We start from the raw sequence: 21477 nt of genomic DNA, 5'->3' as shown, positions 1-21477 counted from the left end.
CAGAAAGAGCTCTTGGAAGTATTTTATTTCCATCTCCTTTTCTCCTGCCTTGGCTCATGATCTTTAAATGCTTTGATGTGAAGCCACATTATAGGTAAGGAAATAACTACTAATTAGTGGCCATCCACTGCTAGGGATGTTGCCTTCTTGGTTTAGCTTTGGAGACAGCAGGATGGCCTGGGGCAGTGATTCTGAGCTCTTGCCTATCTCAATAGAGCTCCCAGATTATAGCTTCTTTCTCGGGTCTGATTTCATATTCAGTGACCCAACTCCTCAGTTCCTTATCCCAGATCACACCCTAGATGCTATGGAGCTCTGCCTTGTGGCAACTTCTCATCATTGCTACAAGTTCTTCCTCCATTTTTGACATGGATTGTTTTTTTCAGGTTTGAGATGGTGTGGTTAGCGATGTACAGATGTTCTTTTCTGTTTAGATTTTGTTTTATCATTTCCTGGTACTTGTTTCCTTTAAATGACTTCTGCTGATGAGATAAATTATAGTTTGCCATTTTTCTTCTGAGGCCGCATGGAAATCTATTCTTTTCCTTATTTACTGGGAAGGGATCTAAGGCAAATGGGATGAGTTCTCATCTCCAGACCGCAGGAAATAATAAATTTGGAAGAGTTTCCTGTGGCCTCCAGATGAAGTTTGGGATTCCCTCAGCTGCTCCCAAAACAGATTCTCGGCATGAACGGTTCCGTGTTGGATGGGAAATGAACCAGGTGCCCGACTAAGAACCAGCACCCAAGGACTCTTCTTCCTCTAGAACTGTCTCTCAGCCTTGACTACTGACATTATAGGCCAGACCCTTCTTCATTGTCATGGCCGCCCTTTGGCTTGTAGGATGTTCAGCAGCATCTCCAGGTCTACCCAGTAGCACACCCCAAGTTGTGACAACCAGCACTGTCTCCATATGCTGCCAAAGGCCCTGGGTGGCAGAACCCCCCACCCCAGTTTGCGACCTCCTGTGGACGAGGTCAAGAGCAAAGTCAGCACATGCTCTGAAAGGCTCAAGCTAGATATTTTCAGCCTGTTCACTTGTTCTGTTTCCTGCCGAGTCCCCTTGGTGATTGAGCTATGTGAACATTCATATTTTGTTAGTTCTCAGACTTGAATGCCTTAGCTTTCCACTTCCTGGAGCTTATTGTGCTTGTAGTCAGGACCTCAGTGGCCCTCCCACTCCCAGACGCTTGTTATTTCACGATCGGCGAGAATGGGTTCCCCATCGCCCTTGTGTTCTCTTGCCTTAAAAAGGTCATAGGTCTGAGGCCCTCAAACAACCGTTCCAGCACAGGTTCCGAGAACAGCAATAAAGGAGCTGGGGAATGTGTTTCGAGGGAGCGGGAGGCCTGTGCATGGGCTCTGATGTTCCCCCAGGACCAGACACCTAATCGTATTTCTAAAATAGCTGTTACCATTTCCCTCCCTCTGCCCCTCCCTCCTCTCTCCTGTTTCTTTTCTACTTAATGCCATATAATTTATGAGTTACGGTTTAAGTATAAGTCTCACTCTCTTCTGTAAAGGAAAGAAGCTTGGTAAGAGCATAAAATGTTTGGAAAACTTAAAGAAAAGACCCCGGGAAGGCTCTCTTCCCACCCCTGCGGGAGTGGGCTCCTAGATCTAATTATAATGCCTTCATCAGCTTGATCCTTTGAGATGGGTTAGAAGGGTTTGCAGAAATCAGGGAATTAACAATGGAAATCTTAAAAACAACAAAAAAACTTCCCTGTACTTGGCCAGAGCCCATCTATTTATTTAATGTTACTAACTCATATCCATAAGGAGGTTACTCTTCACCCAGAATTCACACCTGTGTTCTCAGCAGCTAGGCTGTATTAAGGTTGGGGCCGATTCTCAGGATGGGTCAGCTCTCAGCGTTCATTTTCCTCTCTACTCTGCCTCTTCCATGTTTTTGCAAGAAAACAGGCTGCTCTGTGTACAGGAGGAACCCTTTCCTTGAATCTGGTGTGTCTGGCTCCTGCCCCCGAAATTGGTTTAATGGGTCCGTTGCTGTGTACTGTTAAGATAATAAAGCGGACCGCCCTCTCCTGAACACAATGGACAGTTTGTGTGGGGAAAGCAGCTCCTGTCAGCTGAGTGCCTTTTACGTGCCTGGCCCTCAGTATCCATGTTTTCTTTACATCTGTGCTACCTGCACTTTATTGGGGGAAGATGTGGAGAATCAGGGTGTTGGGAAAGCATGCTCGTGTTCACGCAGCAAACAGTGATGCTGGGTTTGGACCAGGAGCATTGGATCCAGAAACTTTCCTGCTCTCCTGTGGGAGCAAAGATGATTCATGGAGGCCCTATCCATCCCTGGTGTGTAAGGGCCAATGACAGCTGGATTTGAATCCTGGCTCTGTCATAAATTCTGTTGATTTGGGCAAGTCACTTAACCCTCCTGAGCCAGAGTTTCCCTGTCTGCAAAGTGGGGGTGATCATTAACTTGCCTTCCAGGGTTTGCCCATGAAGAGCACTTGGCAGAGCCTCGCCAGGATCAGAGTGACACAGAGTGGTTGCCCTTACACACAGCACATTTCCGGAACAAACTGGTTCCCTGTGTCAAGAAGTGGGGTGCACGAAAGTCTGCAGAAATCTGGGAGTGGGGCCTATGGGTACATGCTCTGCTTCCAGCAGGAGGCCTTCGTGCCGGTGGGCAGAGGGCAGGACCCACACTGGCCAAGCACTGCCGATGGATGGCTCTGAGCATAAATCTTTCCAGTCTGTTCCAGAAGAGCCCAGAGCCGGGTATGAGCACAGCAAGGGGGAAAAGGCAGTCTCCAGACAACTTGGAGAATGCTAGAAGACAGTGGTCCAGGCTGGAGGTGAGGGCTGGGGTGAAGTTTAGTGACATCCTAAGCCATGAGAAGGGGGAGCAGGACCCAAAGCTAGCATTGGGTCTGACTGGAGCTTTTTTCTCATACTCTAGCTCTCATCGTCTCCTCCGTCCCTGGGCAGCTGCACTGATCCTAAAGAACCCAGTACAGCTCCAGGGGTCCCATCCCAGGTACTCTCCCTACCTATAGGGTTCTCTTCCGGGTACCCATGAGTAGGACATCAGTTATCTCATTTCTGTATATTTTGAATTCGGAGAGAAGGTGGCATTTGAAGGGAAGAATCTGACTGGTGGACGGGTCCAAAATAGAAGGCTTTGTCTGGGAAAAGTGATGGGGAAAAAGGAGTGAAGGTAGCCAAGAAAGGATAGCATGGCCAACAGGAGGGGTCCCAATGAGACATGGTCTTCGGCTACCTCCATTTGGAAATAATTTGATTGGGTTCAGAAGGTTCTAGGAGGGATAAAGAAAGGAGGGATGATGCAAGGGAAGAAACCCTGAGAATTCTGCCTCAGAGCAAGTAACTCATCAGTCTTCGAAAACCGACTAAACATTTTCCAGGTGCACTGTCCAGAAGATGGCCAGATTTGTTGCCAGAGATTAAGAGAGAAGTTTAGATCTTGAGGGTTTTGACCAAGAATCACCTTGGTCTAGGGCAGAATCACCTTATGTCTTCATAAAGTAAGCCCTGGCATAGTCCTCTTGAATGAGCTGTAATCATAACATACAGGGATGCCTTGATGAAACAGAATTTTTGATTCATCTTCCTAAAGACGGGCTGACGTGTTACACGCTGATTCTGTAGTAACTGATAAAAGGAATCAGTCATGCTCTTCAAGAATTATTCAGGCTATGTCAGCTCGTTTCTGTTGTGGGAATCCCAGTAAAATGAGTTACTGTGTCGTTGTCAACCTAGGCATGCTCTCAACATTGCCATGGAAACCAGCATTAAGACTCGCGGGTCAAGAAAGCAAAGAAAAATAATTGGTGCTAAACATCAATAAAATAGACGAGAAGTACAACAGAATGGAAAAAAAAAAATCACGATGCCCGGCACCAAGCTGAGACTAATCAGGCTCAGCACTAAATCATAAAACTGAAATCACGGAGACGTTTTCTCAGAGACACTGGAGAGAATGCAGGGCAAAGTCTTTATAAATACATATCCTCACTTGTAGCCACGTTTGCACAGCTGCGGGCACAGCAGCGATGGGCTCCCGGTGGATTCTTGGACACCTGCCATCCCCAGCGACTTGCTGGAAGCAGGAAGAGGCGCTGGCTGGTCCCTGCTGAGAAGCACTGTCAATGGAAATGGTGTCTTCCAGCCGGGACCAGGGAGAGGTCACAGCCTGAGCTAGGCTGCACTGGTGGCCTATTGTTTTTCCAATAGGTGACTAGTGCGGTCTGCTTGGATGCTGGGAGGTGCGGGAGAGGGGGCCCAGAGCTGCTTGGCACTAGCTAGGATCCCTCCCTCGAGGACAGTTCATGAGACCTCCAGGTTCTAGGAGCGTGACCGCTGGAATCAGCTGTCTGTCCCCTACTGGTGTTTTTTAAAGTGCATTTTTCCCGTTTGTTTCTTTGAGGGGATGCTGCATTACCTGGGGTTTTGGTATTCTGTGCCACACCTTAGTCATTGCAATACACGAAGGCTGGGGCAGGGCTGGAGATACCATTTCCCTCCTGTGCGGTTGCACAACTGATAGAAGGAACGGGCTCTGGGGGGCGCCTGGGTGGCTCAGTTGGTTAAGCAGCTGCCTTTGGCTCAGGTGGTCCTGGGATCGAGTCCGGCATGGGGCTCCTTGCTCAGCGGGGAGCCTGCTTCTCCCTCTCCCTCTGCCTACTGCTCTGCCTACCTGTGCTCTCTCTCTCCATCTCTCTGTCAAATAAATAAATAGGATCTTAAAAAAAAAAGAAAGGAAGGAAGGAAATGGGCTCTAAGAGGGCTCTAATGAGAGCCTGACGGCTGATGGCAAGCCCTGGGCGGTCTTTCACACCTCCGTCTGCAGACACTCTCCCCCCGGGGTTTTTAACTGCGGCCTGGTCCTTAGCACGAATTTCTTTCATACAACAGTTTAGACCGGGGGGAACTCTACATACAGTGTCAGATCGGGCCAATCAAATACGCTCCGTTCACTTTCAAATGGTCCCCATTTTTGCTGTTTTGCTGGAAAGGAAAAGGCTGTGCTTCCGGGAAATCCAATTTTCAAGTAATTCATTTAGATCTATTTGATAATTCCGTGGGTTGTGTCCTTGTCAACCCCGAAGCTGCAAGTGTTAAGGACACAGAATGTCTTGACTCAAGCGGCTTCATTTTAAGGGGATAGGTATTTAGTCCACGGACCTAAAGTATAAGAGCAGAGCATAATAATAGTATGTATTCTACCGTATACTGATACAGTAAGACGCTGAACAAGGTGCTGACATTTTGCTGAAAAGCAATGTGAGAGCATCAATGAAATCATGTGTACGTTTCACTAGATGGTTAAAAGCCATCGTGGACCTGTGCAAAGAAGCCTTCCCTCAAAGATGTCAGCTCCGGAGATAATACTCACTGTCCGCCCAAGGAGAAACCCTCGATCTGATAACCGTGGGAACATGGAGATCGGGGAGGGCTCCGAAATGTGGCTCTGCATGTTCAAGTTGTGGACACATGTTTCTCTTTCCCGTCTCGCGCAGGAAGACAGACTCACCAGAACAAACATGAGGAGCGCAGCCAAGCCCTGGAATCCGGTCCTCAAAGCGGGCAGCCATGGGACAGACAGGGCGCGGCCCCTCCCGGCGGCGCCCTCTGGCATGAAGAGTTCGAAATCTTCTACCTCGCTGGCGTTTGAGTCCCGGCTCAGCAAGGTACAGACCCAAATGCCCCCACGTGGCTGCTGGGCGCCCCTGGGGAGCCCCGGGAGGGAGGACTGAAGAGGGCGGTAAGCAAGACTAGCGGCCTGTCAGGGTCAGGAAAGAGGTTCCCTGGAGGGTCCCATGAGAACCAGCCCATCCAGACCCGAAGGAGCGGAGCAAAGGGTGGAGGGGAGCAAAGGGGCTCCGGTCTTGAGAAAGGAAATGTGCAACATGTTTAACAGAGAAACTAAGAATCCCCTGCCCTGATTGATGTGGACTCCCCCGTTAGAGTTTTGCCCCCGGCACCCTAGCTGTTGGGGGTCAGGACCACCAGGGATGTCTCCTCCGACCTGATCATGGAGTTGTCAATTCTCCATCTCATCTCACTTGCCCATCAGTAGCATTAACTTGATTGATTACACCCTCCGTGTGGGAAAACATTCTCTCAGTTTCCTCCTCCCTCCCCGGTGGCCCCTCAGGGTCTCCGCTGCTGGCTCCCACTTATCCTCCAGGTTTCTAATGTCAGGTGGGCCCAGGATACAGATTTGGGGGGAGGGGGTCTCATCTCTTATCTAGCTACTGTGTCAGCCCCAAAGCCACCCTTACCGTCTTGAGATGCGATTCAAAAATCGTATCACCTGCCGACAAGCGTACTCTTGAAAAATCAATATAACACCCTAACTATAAGAGAAAAAGAAGAGGCAATTCATGGTTAATTAAGTAATCTGTGTTTGCATTTGCATGTGCTTGAGCGTGACCACTGACAGACCTGTGGTGCTCCTTAGAGCACCGAGGATGGGGCAGCTGTGTACGAAGTACGTTATTTTTCTCTCTAAAACCAAGGGATGCTCGAGGCTCAGATAATGATGAAAAGGTGCTCCCCCTCTGTGAATGTCTGTAGAATGTGTGAGAACTCTGTGGGATATGGGACCACGTTTGTGCAACCTTGCCACATGCGTTGGAGGGCGTCTGGGTTCCCCATCCTCCCACCCATTAAATATAAGCAGCACCTCCGATCAAGGGGGGTAACTAAACATGCCCTCCCCCAATTTCCAACTTGCTCCCTGAGTGAGGGTCAGCACTGGCTGCGTCGAGAACAGTTGTTCTAGTGTTAGCGGCTGTTGCTGTGAATTTTAATACAGGGAAGGACACTTGAACATGGGTTTGAGCTGCAAGTTCACTTAGGTGCCGATCTTTATAGAACAGTCCTGTAAGGGTATTTTCTCTCCTGATTTTCCTATCATTTTCTTCTCTCTAGTTCACTTTCCTATAGGAACATGGTATGTACTACATGTCACATACAAACAAGGTGTTAATCGACTGTTTATGTTACCTGTAAGGCTTCTGGTCAGTAGTAGGCTATGAATCAAGTTTTGGGGGAGTCCGTAGTCATACCTGGGCTTTTGACTGTGTGGGTCTTGGCACCTCTGTGCTCTTGTTCAAGGGTCGACGGTATGTCATGGGAATGACATACGAATTTGCATCTCCACCCAGGAGCCCTCCAGCTGCCTTTGTGACATCCCCACTTAGATGTCTAAAAGGTACCCAGAGGGGCGCCTGAGGGGCTCAGTCGGTTAAGCGTCTGACTCTTGGTTTCGGCTCAGATCGTGATCTTGGGGTCGTGAGATCAAGCCCGCTGTTGGGCTCTGTGCTCAGCACAGAGTCTGCTTGAGATTCTCTCTCCCTCTGTCCCTCCCCCACTCATGTGTGTGCTCTCTCTCTCTTTCTAAAATAGTCTTTAAAAAATAAAAATAAAGATCAATCAAAGGCAGCTAGAATGTAACAAGTCCAAAACAGACGTCCTTCCTTTCCATCTCGTGCCCCCCCTGAATCTTCCCCTTTGAGTCATTTCATCTTCTCAGCAGCTCAGGCGAGCGCCACAGCCTTGGGCCCTGCTTTTCTCACATGCCACAGGCCATCAGCAAAACGCCATCACTTCTGCCTTCCAAATCGATGTCAGCTTCAGCCAACGGCCACCACCTGCCTCCCTTGGGATCCCCAGGCTCTTGCCGCCACCTTCCTTGCACAGCCTTCCTGAAGCATCCCCATCCTTTTTTGTCTTTGCACCCCACCTTCTGTTCTCAGCAGAAGCCAGAGTGGTCCTCTCAGCACATTTGTGCCATCACATCTCCACTGAGAAGCCCCTCAGGGCTCCCCATTTCACTCAGGGTGAAAAGCAAAGTCCTTGATAAAGCCGGTGACTCCCGGAGATCCCATCGCCTCTCAGATGTCCTTGCCGTCCCCCCTGCCCTGCTCCCCCTGAGCTCCAGACACACGCTCTCCTGGTGCCCAGTGGCATTGCCCCTCTATGAGCTAGACGCAACCCTGCAGCAGCCTGTTTGCGGCTCCTCTGCCTGGAGCATTCCTCCTCCCCTCACCCCTGCTCCTCTGCCATTTCTTCTTTAAGTCTATACTCAAATGTCACCTTGTTGGAGGTCATCCCTGGTCACTCAGTGGAAAGTGCCCCATGGGCCCCCATGCACCCTCCTTGCTCTCCACTTTCTGGCTCTGTGACTCAGGCAAGCTACGTACTGTCCTGAGCTCTGAGATGAAGGTAATACCTTATTTACCTTGAGGAGTAAATGTGCACAAAGTGCCCTACATACGATTTTGTTTATCATTCCATTATGCTGGACTTGCCCATTATTTCCATGGTTTTTATTTTTATTTTCTTTCACCTGTAGCACATTTGAGAGACTTTTATTTTTTTTAAATTTTACTTATTTGACATAGAGCATGAGGAGGGGGAGCTGCAGAGAGGGAGAAGCAGGCTCCCTGCAGAGCAGAGAGCCTGACATGGGGCTCTTTACCAGGACCTCACGATCATGACATGAGCCAAAGGCAGATGCTTAACCAACTGAGCCACCTGGGTGCCCCAAGGAGACATTTTTAATAAAGATTTTAAATTAATATGTATGTTTCAGACCATTAGAGCTTCTGGAATCTGTCAAAATGTTTTTGAAAGCAGTGTTTAATAAAAAAGGTTTGAAGGTCAGGCGGGTTTCCTAAGGACAATGAAATGTTGGCTGCTTCTGCCCCTGACAGGTAAATGTTTTTGGAAACTTGTCCCATGGGGAAACTGTCAGGAGAAAAGCAAATATCTATGTTGCCGTCTTGATGCTTGGGGTCTCCAGGTCTTACACTATAAAAGAGAAAGCATTCAAGGGAAGGGGTAGCAGAAGGAACCGTACCGAGTCTGTGCCTCTCTGGCCCTCGGCATGTTTCTGCGTTTTGACCAGTTTCCTCTTCCTGCCTCTCGCCGCATGTAAAGGATTTGCTTCCCCCCGTAGTTTACTGTGGAAATGGCAAGCACCCAGAGACGTTGAATGACTGTGACACCCATACACCACCAGCCACCTGGATGCTACAGTTGCCATCTTTACCATATTTGCTTTATAGTAAGTGGATACATATGGCATGGATATATTTGAACTAGTCACAAATAGGAAAACGAGGAATGAGGGGCGAGGAGCCCAGATGGCCCGGAGGATGTCGCTGTGGGTCTTCCATGGGCTGCTCAAGCTCAGCACGGGAACAGAAAGCCCTGGGGTGCTCAGATGCAGACAAGCCACTTCATTCTGGCGATTAGTAAGGTCCATGTCTATGAGTCAGGACCCCCTTCATTGCAAATAGCAAAGCAATGGCTTAAGAACCTTCAACAGAAAAGAAATGGGTTGAGCTTATCTGAGGTTCCCTTGTCACTGAGGGTAGAACAAAGGGACAAGTCTGCAGCTCAGAAAGGCCAGGACCAGGGACTGGAACACACCAGAACTCTTTCTCTGTCACTCATCTCTGCTCACCTCTGCCCCACTGCTCCTGTATCCTGCTAACCTCTGGTCTCCTTCGCCTTGTGTTACAAAGCATGGCTGCCAGCATGCCCATGCCCCCGACATCCCTTGGAAGACCCGACTGCTTTGCTTACTTCCGATTAGTTCCTTTCCGTTCCTTCTGTTCTGTCTTAAAAAAAAAATCAGGGCCACCTGTATGGCTCAGTGAGTTAAAGCCTCTGCCTTGGGCTCAGGTCATGATCTCAGGGTCCTGGGATTGAGCCCTGCATTGGGCTTTCCACTCAGCAAGGAGCCTGCTTCCTCCTCTCTCTCTTTGCCTCTCTGCCTACTTGTGATCTCTGTCTGTCAAATAAATAAATAAAATCTTTAAAAAAAAAATCAGGGGCACCTGGGTGGCTCAGTGGGGAGCGCCTGTGTGGCTCAGTGGGTTAAAGCCTCTGCCTTCGGCTCAGGTCATGATCTCAGGGTCCTAAGATCGAGCCACACATCAGGCTTTCCGCTCAGTGGGGAGCCTGCTTCGCCCTCTCTCTCTCTGCCTGCCTCTCTCTGCCTGTCTGTCAAATAAATAAAATAAAATATTTAAAAAAAGAGAAAAGAAAAAAAACATTGTTATTAAAAAAAAAATCAAACAACAAGGAAAAAACTCGGAAAAGTCTCTGCTTGGCTAGGCATGAGTCATATACTGCCCCTGACCCTGTGGGTAGGGTGGCTGGGGCTCCCCGCCCTTGGAAAGCAGGGACTTGTGGTTTAAGCATGTTCTGCGTGAGGCTTGGAGACCCAGCCAGGCTTACGTAATCATTCTCCAGGAGTGCTCCCCACCTGTGCTGCCTCAAACACTAGCTACCGGCCACCTGTGGCAGTTGAACCCCTGAAATGTCAGAATTAAGAGTGCTTTAAGGGTGAAATACACACCCGAGTGTGAGGAGTCAGTACCAAAAAAATATATAAAATGCCTTATTAATATATTTTACACTAACTGATAATATTTTGAATGTGTTAAGAAAATATTCTTTTTTTTAAGATTTTATTTATTTGACAGAGATACACAGTGAGAGAGGAAACACAAGCATGGGGAGTGGGGGAGGGAGAAGCAGGTTCACCAGTGAGCAGGGAGCCCAATGTGGGGTCGATCCCAAGACCCTGGGATCATGACCAGAGCTGAAGGCAGACACTTAACAACTGAGCCACCCAGACGCCCCTAAGAAAATATATTCTTAACATTAATTTTACCTTTCATCTCACTTTGTTAATAGGGCCCCTAGCCATGCATGGCTGGTGTTACATTTCCACCAACAGTGTTGTGCTAAGCCACTGGTTCTCAGAGTGTGGTCCCCAGGTCAGTAGCAGCAGCAGCACCAACCAGGAACTTGTTAGAAATGCAGATTCCCGGGCCTCACTCCAGACCCTGGAAATCTGAAACTTGGGGATGGCGGGGGAGGGGAGGCAGATTGGAGGCTGGGGTGTAGGCAGCTGTCTGCATTTTAACAAGCCCTCTGAGGATCCTCGTTCCCCCAAGGTTGAGAGCTGGTGCTCTGACCAAAACACGGTTTCTGCCTTTGAAGATGGGATTAGGATAGGTGTGATTTTAGAAAGCTTCAGATTCCGCTCCTGCCCCATCTTTGTGGAATCGAGAGGAATTTCTTAGCTACATTAATCTGTGAGCTATTTAAACTTTTTCCCCTTTGTAAGCTTTCCTGTGCAGGTGCTCGGCAGCTTAAATATCAGTGAACCGCATTCTTGAAAATGCTTATTAAACATATCAAAGTAACACCCGAAGTGCAAACCTGCCCAGTGATCTTCTGGAACAAACCAGAAATCTCAACGCATTCAGTGACCGGCCAACGAAGCCCAAAGCACAGGCGTGAAGAGAGACAGAAGAATCACTGAGCCTCCATAGGTCTGTGTGCCTGATGTTGATGTCACGGTCAAAACAGCGTGACAGAGGAAGAGTTTGCTGCAGAGGAAAAGGACCAGCTTTTAGTGTGTGTGTGCTGCCTTCTGAGGGAGCCTCTGAGCAGTAAATCTTTCTCAGATGGGATTCCTTGTGAAAGGTGCCCCCCTCTAAATGTGTTGCAGCTTCCCAGACTCCCATGCTCCATGGGAAGGAGATAGCCTGCTGCTGGCCGGTAGCACATCTGGGGTGTCCTTCTGCCTGGAAGGGGCAGGTCACATCTCTATATAACAGAGTGGGACCACAAAGGGGCCCGTCTTCACTGCTTGCTGACTTCCGTCCTCTTGTGGCTTCTGCCTGTCTTCTCACCAAAGACTGTGCTTTTAGGGAAAGGCGGGGTGGGAGGAGCAAGGTCGCCCCCATGGGCCCCACCCCCAGGGGGCGGAGCCTGGAGGTGGGTGGAGGCTGTGGGTGGGACTGCAGAAGGCAGTTTCAGTTAGGGGAGGGTGGGAGGTGCTGAGTAGGGGAAGCGGGAGCGGGTGCGAGCGGTGGGGTTCCCGGGGAGTTGTACTCTTATTTTTGGATTCCCCCCATTCTGGTTTGCAGACGGAGCCTTTGCTTTCCCGCCTTTGGCTGTGGAGTTTAATTATTCCAAACTCTGCATCAGACTTAACAGATTTTACTCCTGTGCCAGAATCAGAGAGGTGAGCGGAACCAAGTGCTTATCATTTGCATTGCTGCCTTAAAAATTTCCCTTAACCGCAACGATTTCTCTTTTTCATTTGAGGTGGTGTACAGGGAATTTTCAAAATCTAAAATCAGAGCTTTGGATGCTTGGGTGGCTCAGTCGGTTGGGCAGCTGCCTTCCACTCAGGTCGTGATCCCAGGGTCCCAGGATTGAACCTGGCATTGGGCTCCCTGCTCAGCGGGGAATCTGCTTCTTCCTCTCCCTGCTGCTTCCCCTACTTGTGCTCTCTCTGTATCTCTCTGTCAAATAAATAAATAAAAATCTTTACTTAAAAAAAATAAAGTAATCAGAACTGATTTTCTCTGGGGACCCAGGGAGGCATCTGGGCATGCTTCTAGGCAAAGCGAGTAAAGTTTTGTTTTGTTTTGTTTTTGTTTTTCTAATTTTGTTTTGGAGTTTTTTTGTTTGTTTTTCTCTATTGAGAAAAAGTTGCTAACATCCAGAACTATTGTCCTTTAGTACTAAACACATATTTCACTGGTGACCTGGCAGATAATTTGAGAGGCTAGAGAAATTGGGAGCAGGAACCCTTGTTACTCTGAGACAGGACATAGAGAAACCATGATGGGGCACCTGGAGGCAGGGCAATCCAGTGACTTCCGCCACAACCCAAGTGCTGTTTAGTCCTGTTGTTAAACTAGGGCTCTGTGCTATGCACCAGAAAATATGGTTCTGCTCACTTCTAGTGACTGGAAGTGCATGCAAATCACCCATTTAATATTCACTCTTTGTTTTTAAATGTCTAAAGACATTGGCCAATATTTCTAAGCTACTATGAAGACTTTTGCCATCTTCCTTCTTTTAGAAAGTATGCTATGGGGAGTTGCTATTTCATGAGTAAAGTCTCACAGTAGGATGAGGGAGGTGGATAGTGGTGATGGTTGCACAACCATGTGAATGTTGTTTTTTTTAAAGATTTTATTTATTTATTTCACAGTGATCACAAGTAGGCAGAGAGGCAGGCGGGGGGGGGCAGGCTCCCCGCTGAGTGGAGAACCTGATGTGGGGCTTTATTCCAGGACCCTGGGATCATGACCTGTGCTGAAAGCAGAGGCTTTAACCTACTGGGCCACCCAGGCGCCCCCATGTGAATGTATTTAATACCACTGAACTATACACTTAAAATGGCAAATTTGGGGCCCCTGGGTGGCTCAGTTGCTAAGCATCTGCCTTCGGTTCAGGTCATGATCCCAGAGTCCTGGGATCAAGTCCAGTATGGGGCTCCTTGCTCAGCAGGAGACAGCGACTCCCTCTCCCACTCGCCCATCTTGTGTTCCCTCTCTCTCGCTGTGTCTCTCTGTCAAATAAAATTTTCTTGGCAAATTTTATGTTAGGTGTAGTTTACCACAATAAAAAAATTTCTAAAAGAACAATGAGGGGAAAAGGAAAAAAGTAGACTAGCATTTGCAAGGGAACCAGGGCTTCACCCAAATTACAACCCATCCCTCACCATCCTTTTCTTTTTTGTTGAGGCCAAACATAGTTACAACAAAGTATGTGGAGCCGGTTAATCTCGGTCTTAACTGTACAGCTCACTGAATTTTTTTTTACATGTGTTTATATCTGTATAACCACCACCAAGACAAGTATAGAATATTCCAGGGGCGCCTGGGTGTCTCAGTCGGTTGAGACTGAGACTTGATTTCAGCTGAGGTCAGGATCTCAAGGTCATGAGGTCAAGCCCACATCAGGCTCTGGGCTCATTGGGGACTCTGCTTGAGATCCTCTCTCTCTCCCTCTCCCTCTTCCCCTTCTTCTGATCTTGGCCCCCCCAAATAAATAAATAAATCTAAAAAAGAAAAGAAAAGAAAGAAAGAAAAGACAGAAAAAGAACATTCTGCACCCCTGGAGGGTTCCTTCTTGTCAGTAACTCCTCCAGAGGTAACCAGTATTTTGACTTCTATCACCGTCATTTGGTTTTACCCAAAAATGGTTATACTCTTTTGTGTCTAGTTTCTTTGACTTAGCATGCCTGTGGGATCCATGCATTTATTAGTGTATCAGTATTTCTCCTCCTCCTCCTCCTTCTTCTTTTACTGTGTAATTTCCATTGTATGCTAAATCATTATTTAATTTGCCCCTTCTGTTGACTGTCATTTGGATTGTTCTGTTGGGGCTGTTGTAAATCAAGCTGCTGTGAATGTCCCTTTGATGAACTTACATACTCATTTCTCTTGAATACAGAATTAGGAGTGGGCTGGCTGAATCACAGGGTGCAGATATTCCATTTAGTAGATCCTGACAGTTTTACAAAGCATCTTACCAGTTCATACTTCCGCCAGAAGAGAGTTCCAGGTGCTTCCCAACCTCACCAACACTTGGTTTCATTTTGTTTTGTTTTTGTTTTTGTTTTTTCTCCTTCAAGCCATTCTGGAGTGTGTGGAGTAATACCCCAAAATCTAAACAATGCAAAAATGGAAATTTGTGTTTGTGTGCAAATATATAAACACCTAATCGTCAGTAAATGACCCTGAAGTTAGTGCCGCAGTGCGGGGCCGGACTCTGGGCTGTCAGCCAAAGGAGAGGAAGCCGAGCTGAACTGTCACAACACTATTCTGAGCCAAAGCCCCTAGATTGCTGTTAATCTGCTCTGTGATTCCTACAGGTTATAATTTCCTGGATCCTCAACTGCTTCATTTGCAGAATAAGGAGGTAGTATGCACCGCTAAGGAGATTCCTTGGGGTCTGAGAATACTTGGGAGTAGGGTTCTATCAGTATCCTCAGAATAATAAAGTCATCTGGAAAAGAAAACTGAGTGTGTTGGTTTAAAAAACAATACTTTTCTTAAATTAAAAAAATATGATCCATAATCTTACCACCTAGATAATCTCTGAAGAAATTCCTTTAGAATAATTAAAACAACAAATATTTAATTAGTGCCTATCTGTGGTAGGTATAATTTTAGAATCAGGCAATACAGTGCCAAATAAGACAGACAAAATCCCTGCTCTCAGAGAGGTGATATTATACTCATGAAAGAGAAATAGAGTATAACAAGTAGGCAAATAAATGAGTTAAGATAGTATCAGACACTGGTAAGAAAATAAAGAAGTGGGGGGGGTGGGAGGTTGGGGTACCAGGTGGTGGGTATTATAGAGGGCACAGCTTGCATGGAGCACTGGGTGTGGTGAAAAAATAATGAATACTGTTTTTCTGAAAATAAATAAATTGGAAAAAAAAAGAGAGAAAAAAAATATGCAACATAAAGAAAATACTCGGGGCCCAATAAATGCTTGATAAAAGTATAAAAAAAAAGAAAATAAAGAAGTGGTATGTTAGTGGTACAGATAAGCTGAGATCATGTGGCCTGGGAAGTCCTCTTGGTCTGTTTGTTTTTTAAATTTTATTTATGTACTTGACAGAGACAACAGCGAGAAAGGAAACACAAGCAGGGGCAGTGGGAGGAGAAGCAGGCTTCCTGCTGAGCAGGGAGCCCGATGTGGGGCTCGATCCCAGGAGCCTGGGATCATGACCTGAGCCAAAGGCAGATGCTGAACAACTGAGCCACTCAGGTCCTCTCTGAAGAGCGAATACTTGCCATGAGAAAGAGCTCACGAAAGCCATGGCAGGGAGAACGGCAAATGGAAAGGCCCTAATAGAGAAGGGACCTCAAAAAAGAATAAAGGAGATTCTAGTTAGATCCTAGTCCATGAAGCAGAGAGTGGCTCAAGGCAAAGTTGTAGAGGCAGGCTGGGAATATTCAAAGGTCACAGCAAAGAGGCGAGCCAAAGCAACAGGAGAAGAGGTGGGTGGGTAATTAAGCAGTCAAGTAGATAGGGTAAGAAAATTCAAAAAGCAGAGGAAAAGGGTATAACAGAAAGAAGGCATCTCCCTCTTCTCATCCTTCCACTACATTACATGCTTTGTGTATCCTTCCAGGAAATATATTACATATATTCTTCTAAAAATATCATATTCAAATCAAGACTTTAGGTACAAATTCCAGCTCAGGAGAAACACAGGTGAGAAAGGAGTGAGCTAAATAGCAGGACCAGAAAAATCCAGAAGGTAGGGCATCTGACAGAATTAGCATGACAGGCTTGTGCCGAGTCAGGGTCACAAAAGAAGGACTAAGCTAGATTAAAATAAACTCCAAGTTTATGTTCTTATTTGTATGCTTAGCACATAGCATCGTCTCCAGTCTTCTGAGTAAATGAATGGAACCTGCTGGCTCCTACTTTAGGTCATTTACTTACCACAAAAATACATTTAAAGACATGTCTGGACAGCTGAAGGAAGCATTGGGATCTATGGATGCATTTACTCAAACTGCAGAAATTACTATTAATTACTTCATGTGGGAACATCTCAATTACATTAATAATGCGAGTAACTAGATGGACCAGCTTGCTGGTGGATACAGAACCCTGCTGCCTCTACCTTCAAGCACAACCCAAATCTGACGGTTCTCCCACAACCTAAATCACGACCACCATCCTCCTCCTCTCCTTAGACCACGAACCTTGTTTCCCTGCCTCTCCTCTCAAACCCCTCCATTCTACTTTCCAAACAGCAGCCAAAACCACACCTTTAAAACATGAGTCACATCCTGGGACGCCCTTTCTCCAACTTCCAACACTTCGAACTTCCTACCATGGTCTGCGAGAACCGTCCGAAGCCTACCGCCTCCTCAGCTCATCCCCCTTCCTCCGCGCTGGTCTTGCTGCTGCACAAGTCTTGGTCCTTCTGCCAAGAACCCCTTCCTGCAGTCTTGCCAGGGCTTACTCCCCCATTTTGCTCAAGTCTCTACTCGAAATGCGACTTCCTCAATTGAGACCTTTCCTGACAACCATTTTATTTCTTCCTTCCTTCTTTCCTTTTCTTTCTTTCTTTTTTCTTTTTTTAAGTAGGCTTCAGGCCCAGCGTGAAGCCCAATGCGGGCTTGAGCTCACAACCCTGAGATCGAGACCTGAGCTGAGATCAAGAGTCAGATGTTTAAATGAGCCACCCAAGAGCTTCTCCAGACAACCCCTTTTATTTTTTTCTTTTAAAGATTTTAATGTGTTTATTTATTCTAGGGAGCGAGAACATAAGCAGGAGGCGGGGGAAGGAGAGAGAATCTCCCAACCCTGAGATCATGTCCTGAGTCAAAATTAAGAGTCGGACGCTCAGTCAAATGAGCCACCCAGGCACCCTTGACAACCACTTTTAAAACAGAACTCCCCATTATTCTTACGTTTATACATGTGTGTACACACACACAGTATGTATCTGTTTACTGTCTCTTCCACTATAATGTGAGTTCTACAAGGGCTGGAGATTTCCTTTGCTTCTCAGAATCTGTAACGACAGATGCATAGAGCACGCACTCCTATTTTAGAATGAATAAGTAAATGCGTAATATGAAGAGACTCAATAAGCAGAATGAGCAGAGATAGAGTGTGGAGGAAAAAGCTTCTTATCTTTAGCTGATAACTACACCTCTTGATTTGTATGTATGTGTATATATGTATCTATCCCTGGAAGCACCCAACACCCGTACTCCAGAGCAGGAGCACTTGTTCATGAGGTGTCAGAGGAGTAAGCCCAGCTTTTCAAAAAAATGAATGAGCTAAGAAATTCTCTTAATCCTGGAGATGCCATTATCCTCACTGACAGAAGCTATCTGAGGACAGCACAGAGCCCTTCCCAGCAAGTCCCCTGCAGAACTTGTCCAGCACTCCCTCTGCTTCAAGGTGCCCAGTAACCTCTTCCTCCAGTTCAGGTTTGACCTAACCAAAGACGCAGCTAGACTCTGAGTTTAACGGCAGGATCGGTATCTTCCAACGCGCCCCCTGAATATGAGTGCACAGAGTCACTCAAAAATTATTTACTGACTGAGCTGTGAAGACTTCTTTCAGTCTTTAAACTTTTCCTGACCATGGACTTCAGACTTCTTTGGCAAAATAGGAAATAAAATCAATTATTTAAATACACTAAAAGGTGAAACAGGTAACAGGCCCTTTTTCTGGTCTGAATTATTTCAACAATTGTTGCATTTTTTGCTTACTCTGTCAACGTAGATCTGACCCAAAAGTAGACTGCTCCTCAACATAAAGTGGTGTAATTCATTCAAATAACAGATGCATCAAAAATTAAACATAATATGGGGTGCCTGGCTGCCTCTGTCAGTAGAGGAGCACGCAACTCTTGATCTTGGGGTAGTGAGTTTGAGCCCACATAAAGTTTATTTAAAAAAAATTAAAAATACACATAATAGGAATGTAGTCCTATTAAATTTAATAGGAAGATTAACAATAGCTCTCAATTTTAAACACACTATCAAAACAGAATACTTTTTAAAAAAATTTTTAAAGATTTTATTTATTTATTTGAGAGAGAGAGAGAGGCAGTGAGTGTGTGTGCACACAAATGCAGGGGAGGTAGAAGCAGAGTCCCCACTAAGCAGGGAACCTAATGTGAGGCTTGATGCCAGGACCCTGAGATCATGACCTGAGCCAAAGGCAGACATTTAACCAACTGAGCTACCCAGGCACTCCTGGAACATTTTCTTCTTACAAAAGTTAGTATCTTTTACTCAAGACAATACTGTCAATCCAATCACGCTGAAAAATTTCTAGATCCCAAGTGAATGGATCCACACTGGTTTCCAAAATCTTCTTGTGTAAGACAAATTGTTTGGAAGTTGAGATCAGTCACAAATAATGTTCTTGTCAAAAAAGACTTCCAGGTTTAACAATTGACTGAGCACTCTCCTGCTGATTAAACAAAGGATTTGAATTTCAACCTATTAATATTTTCCACAAATATTTTATAACAACTTTCAGCAAATAAGAGGAAATTTAATGAACTAAAGGATGTCAAAATAAATATTAAGTCCAACCTTGACTGGGTATTCACCATCCTTAAATAGAAAGGTGACAAATATTCTTTCATAAAGATGTGCCTTCTGTCATGGTGAAGCAAGTTCATGAACTTTCTTTTTCTTTTTTTTTTAAGATTTTATTTTATTTATTTGACAGACACAGATCAAAAGTAGGCAGAGAGGCAGGCAGAGAGAGGGGGGAAAGCAGGCTTCCCGCTGAGCAGAGAGCCTGATGTGGGACTAGATCCCAGGACCCTGGGATCATGGAAAAAGCTTCTTGTCTATCTTTATGAAGATATGAACACGAACTTTCTTTTTATATAAATTTTTTAAAGATTTTATTTATTGATTTGACAGAGATCACAAGCAGGCACAGAGGCAGGCTGAGAAAGCGGGGGGTGGGGAGGGGGAAGCAGGCTCCCTGCTGAGCAGAGAGCCCCATGCCGGGCTCGATCCCAGGACCCTAAGATAATGACCTGAACAGAAGGCAGAGGCTTTAACCCAATGAGCCACCCAGGCACCCCAGTACATGAACTTTCATTCAAGGAGATGCAACTACACACAGCCCTTGGACTCAGTTGTGATATAAACACAAGTGAGAGATAAGGCAGTTATTTCATAAGATAAACTGTTTGTATCTTAAATGATCCTTCACTTACAGTCAATGACTAATGTGAGTGAAGGCTTAACAGAGTATAAAACACCACAAACCTTTTGATTTCTTTACATCAGGTTCAGGCTCAGATTCTCGGATGAATTGCCCCAAGTCACTTACTCTTCCAAATGTCATCTTCCTATATAAGTACAAAAAGAAGAACGTGATTTCTAACAATTAATTTTAAATTAAGGAAAGAAAAATTTTATTTTATTTTATTTTTTTTAAGATTTTATGTATTTATTTGACAGAGAGAAATCACAAGTAGATGGAGAGGCAGGCAGAGAGAGAGAGGGAAGCAGGCTCCCTGCTGAGCAGAGAGCCCGATGCGGGACTCGATCCCAGGACCCTGAGATCATGACCTGAGCCGAAGGCAGCGGCTTAACACACTGAGCCACCCAGGCGCCCTGGAAAGAAAAATTTTAAAAACATTATAGATAGCTCATGTTATTCAGAGCAAGGCTTATTTCAAATAGAACTGTTCCCCCCCAAAAAATAAAAGAAAGTTCAAATAAAAAAAAAAAGAACTGTTCCCCAAAGAAAGCAAAATTAATCTTGAATTCAATGTAATTTTATTCAAAATCCCAGAAAGCTTTATGAAACATGATGCGTGAAGAGATAGCTCACAATTCTGAAATATATATATAAGAGAAAAGTTATAAGAGCCAAGATAATTCTGTAAAAGAGATAAAAAGGTAGGAAGCTGCCCTAGATCAAAATGTGTATTATAAAGCTAAAGTAATTATATATCCTATAAATTTACAACAATATAAAACAAAGTTAAAAGGCAAAGAACACAGTGAAAGATCTTATTTAACAGATATTACTAATCAATAATGAAAGCTAAAAAACATACAGAATTCCAACAAGTCACTAAGAAATCATCCAGGAGAAAAATATAAAAAGGAGATGAATGGTCAGTTCACAGGAGAAAAACCTGAACAACGAACAAAAGAAGCTTAATCTCAGGAGCAGTAGTCCAGATTGGTAAAAAGTCAAACATCTGATGTTATTTAATGTCAATAAAGATGTGAGGAAAATTAGTATTTTTATTAATGGGTGGTAAGAATGCAAAATATACATATTTTTAAAGGTAAGACAGTAAGATCTATTAAAATTTAAAATCTGCTTCATGGTATAAGGAAGTCAGTAAAAGGAAGTCTTCTGCTATTCTGTGTATAACAGTGAAAAATTGCAAACAACTTAAATACTCATCAATACCAAAAGGGCCGAAGAGTGGCCACAGTTATGAGCCGTAATTAATATTATATGTAGAATACTAAAACATAGTTAAAATGAGGTAAATCTGTATAAACTAACAAAGAAAAATCTCCAAAACTCACTGTGAATGAAAGCATGCAATACCGAACAGAGTGTGATGTCAATTACTAGAAATAAGCAAACAAAAATACATACTATAATGTTAACAGTGATTATCCTGAGTAGGAAAAGGAGAGAATGAGTAGTGGAGTGTGACCACAGGGGACATTAGCTTTATCAATTTAACTTTTATAAGGGATTAATGTATTTGTAATTAAAAGGTAAAAAAAGAAAAAGAAACTCTGTGATGCCAAGGTATTATTTCACTTTGGGCACAGTGGGTCTTGCTTTAGGGCTACTGTTCCTAGTAAGTCCTCCTTTCAAATGTGATTGCAATACACCAACAGATACAAATTTGTCTCCTTTGAGAAAAATTTCAGGAAGATGCCAAAACCATAACGCTAAAACAAACACTGAAAACTATCTTTAAAGATGTGGAAAAGTCATTACTTCTCTATTTCTGACCCATTTTATACATTATCTGTTAAAATTAATTTATTTTACACACCAAAATACTTATAGAAGTAAACCATCTTGCAATGGACAGACTTATTTATTTTTTTTTAGATTTTATTTATTTGACAGAGAGAGAGAGAGAA

General features: G+C 45.1%; 2 protein-coding genes across 2 annotated transcripts in view; one reads left to right on the top strand and one right to left on the bottom strand.

Annotated features, from left to right (window-relative positions):
* The first annotated feature begins 5520 nt into the window (after window positions 1–5520).
* The window catches only part of LOC122907372 (cytospin-B-like), a 305144-nt gene continuing 289187 nt past the window's right edge, over window positions 5521–21477 (top strand). Inside the window, 1 exon segment of the mRNA XM_044250261.1 lies at window positions 5521–5682. Coding sequence (XP_044106196.1) covers window positions 5536–5682 — 147 coding nt within the window. The 5' untranslated portion in view covers window positions 5521–5535.
* Window positions 13887–21477, bottom strand: part of LOC122906810 (A-kinase anchor protein 10, mitochondrial-like) — a 69293-nt gene continuing 61702 nt past the window's right edge. The window contains 2 exon segments of the mRNA XM_044249212.1: window positions 13887–14496; window positions 19615–19697. Coding sequence (XP_044105147.1) covers window positions 14357–14496; window positions 19615–19697 — 223 coding nt within the window. The 3' untranslated portion in view covers window positions 13887–14356.

Source organism: Neovison vison, chromosome 5 (genome assembly GCF_020171115.1).
Source record: "Neovison vison isolate M4711 chromosome 5, ASM_NN_V1, whole genome shotgun sequence".
In the NCBI taxonomy this organism is placed as follows: Eukaryota; Metazoa; Chordata; class Mammalia; order Carnivora; family Mustelidae; genus Neogale; species Neogale vison.
This window is presented reverse-complemented; position numbering and strand designations above follow the sequence as displayed.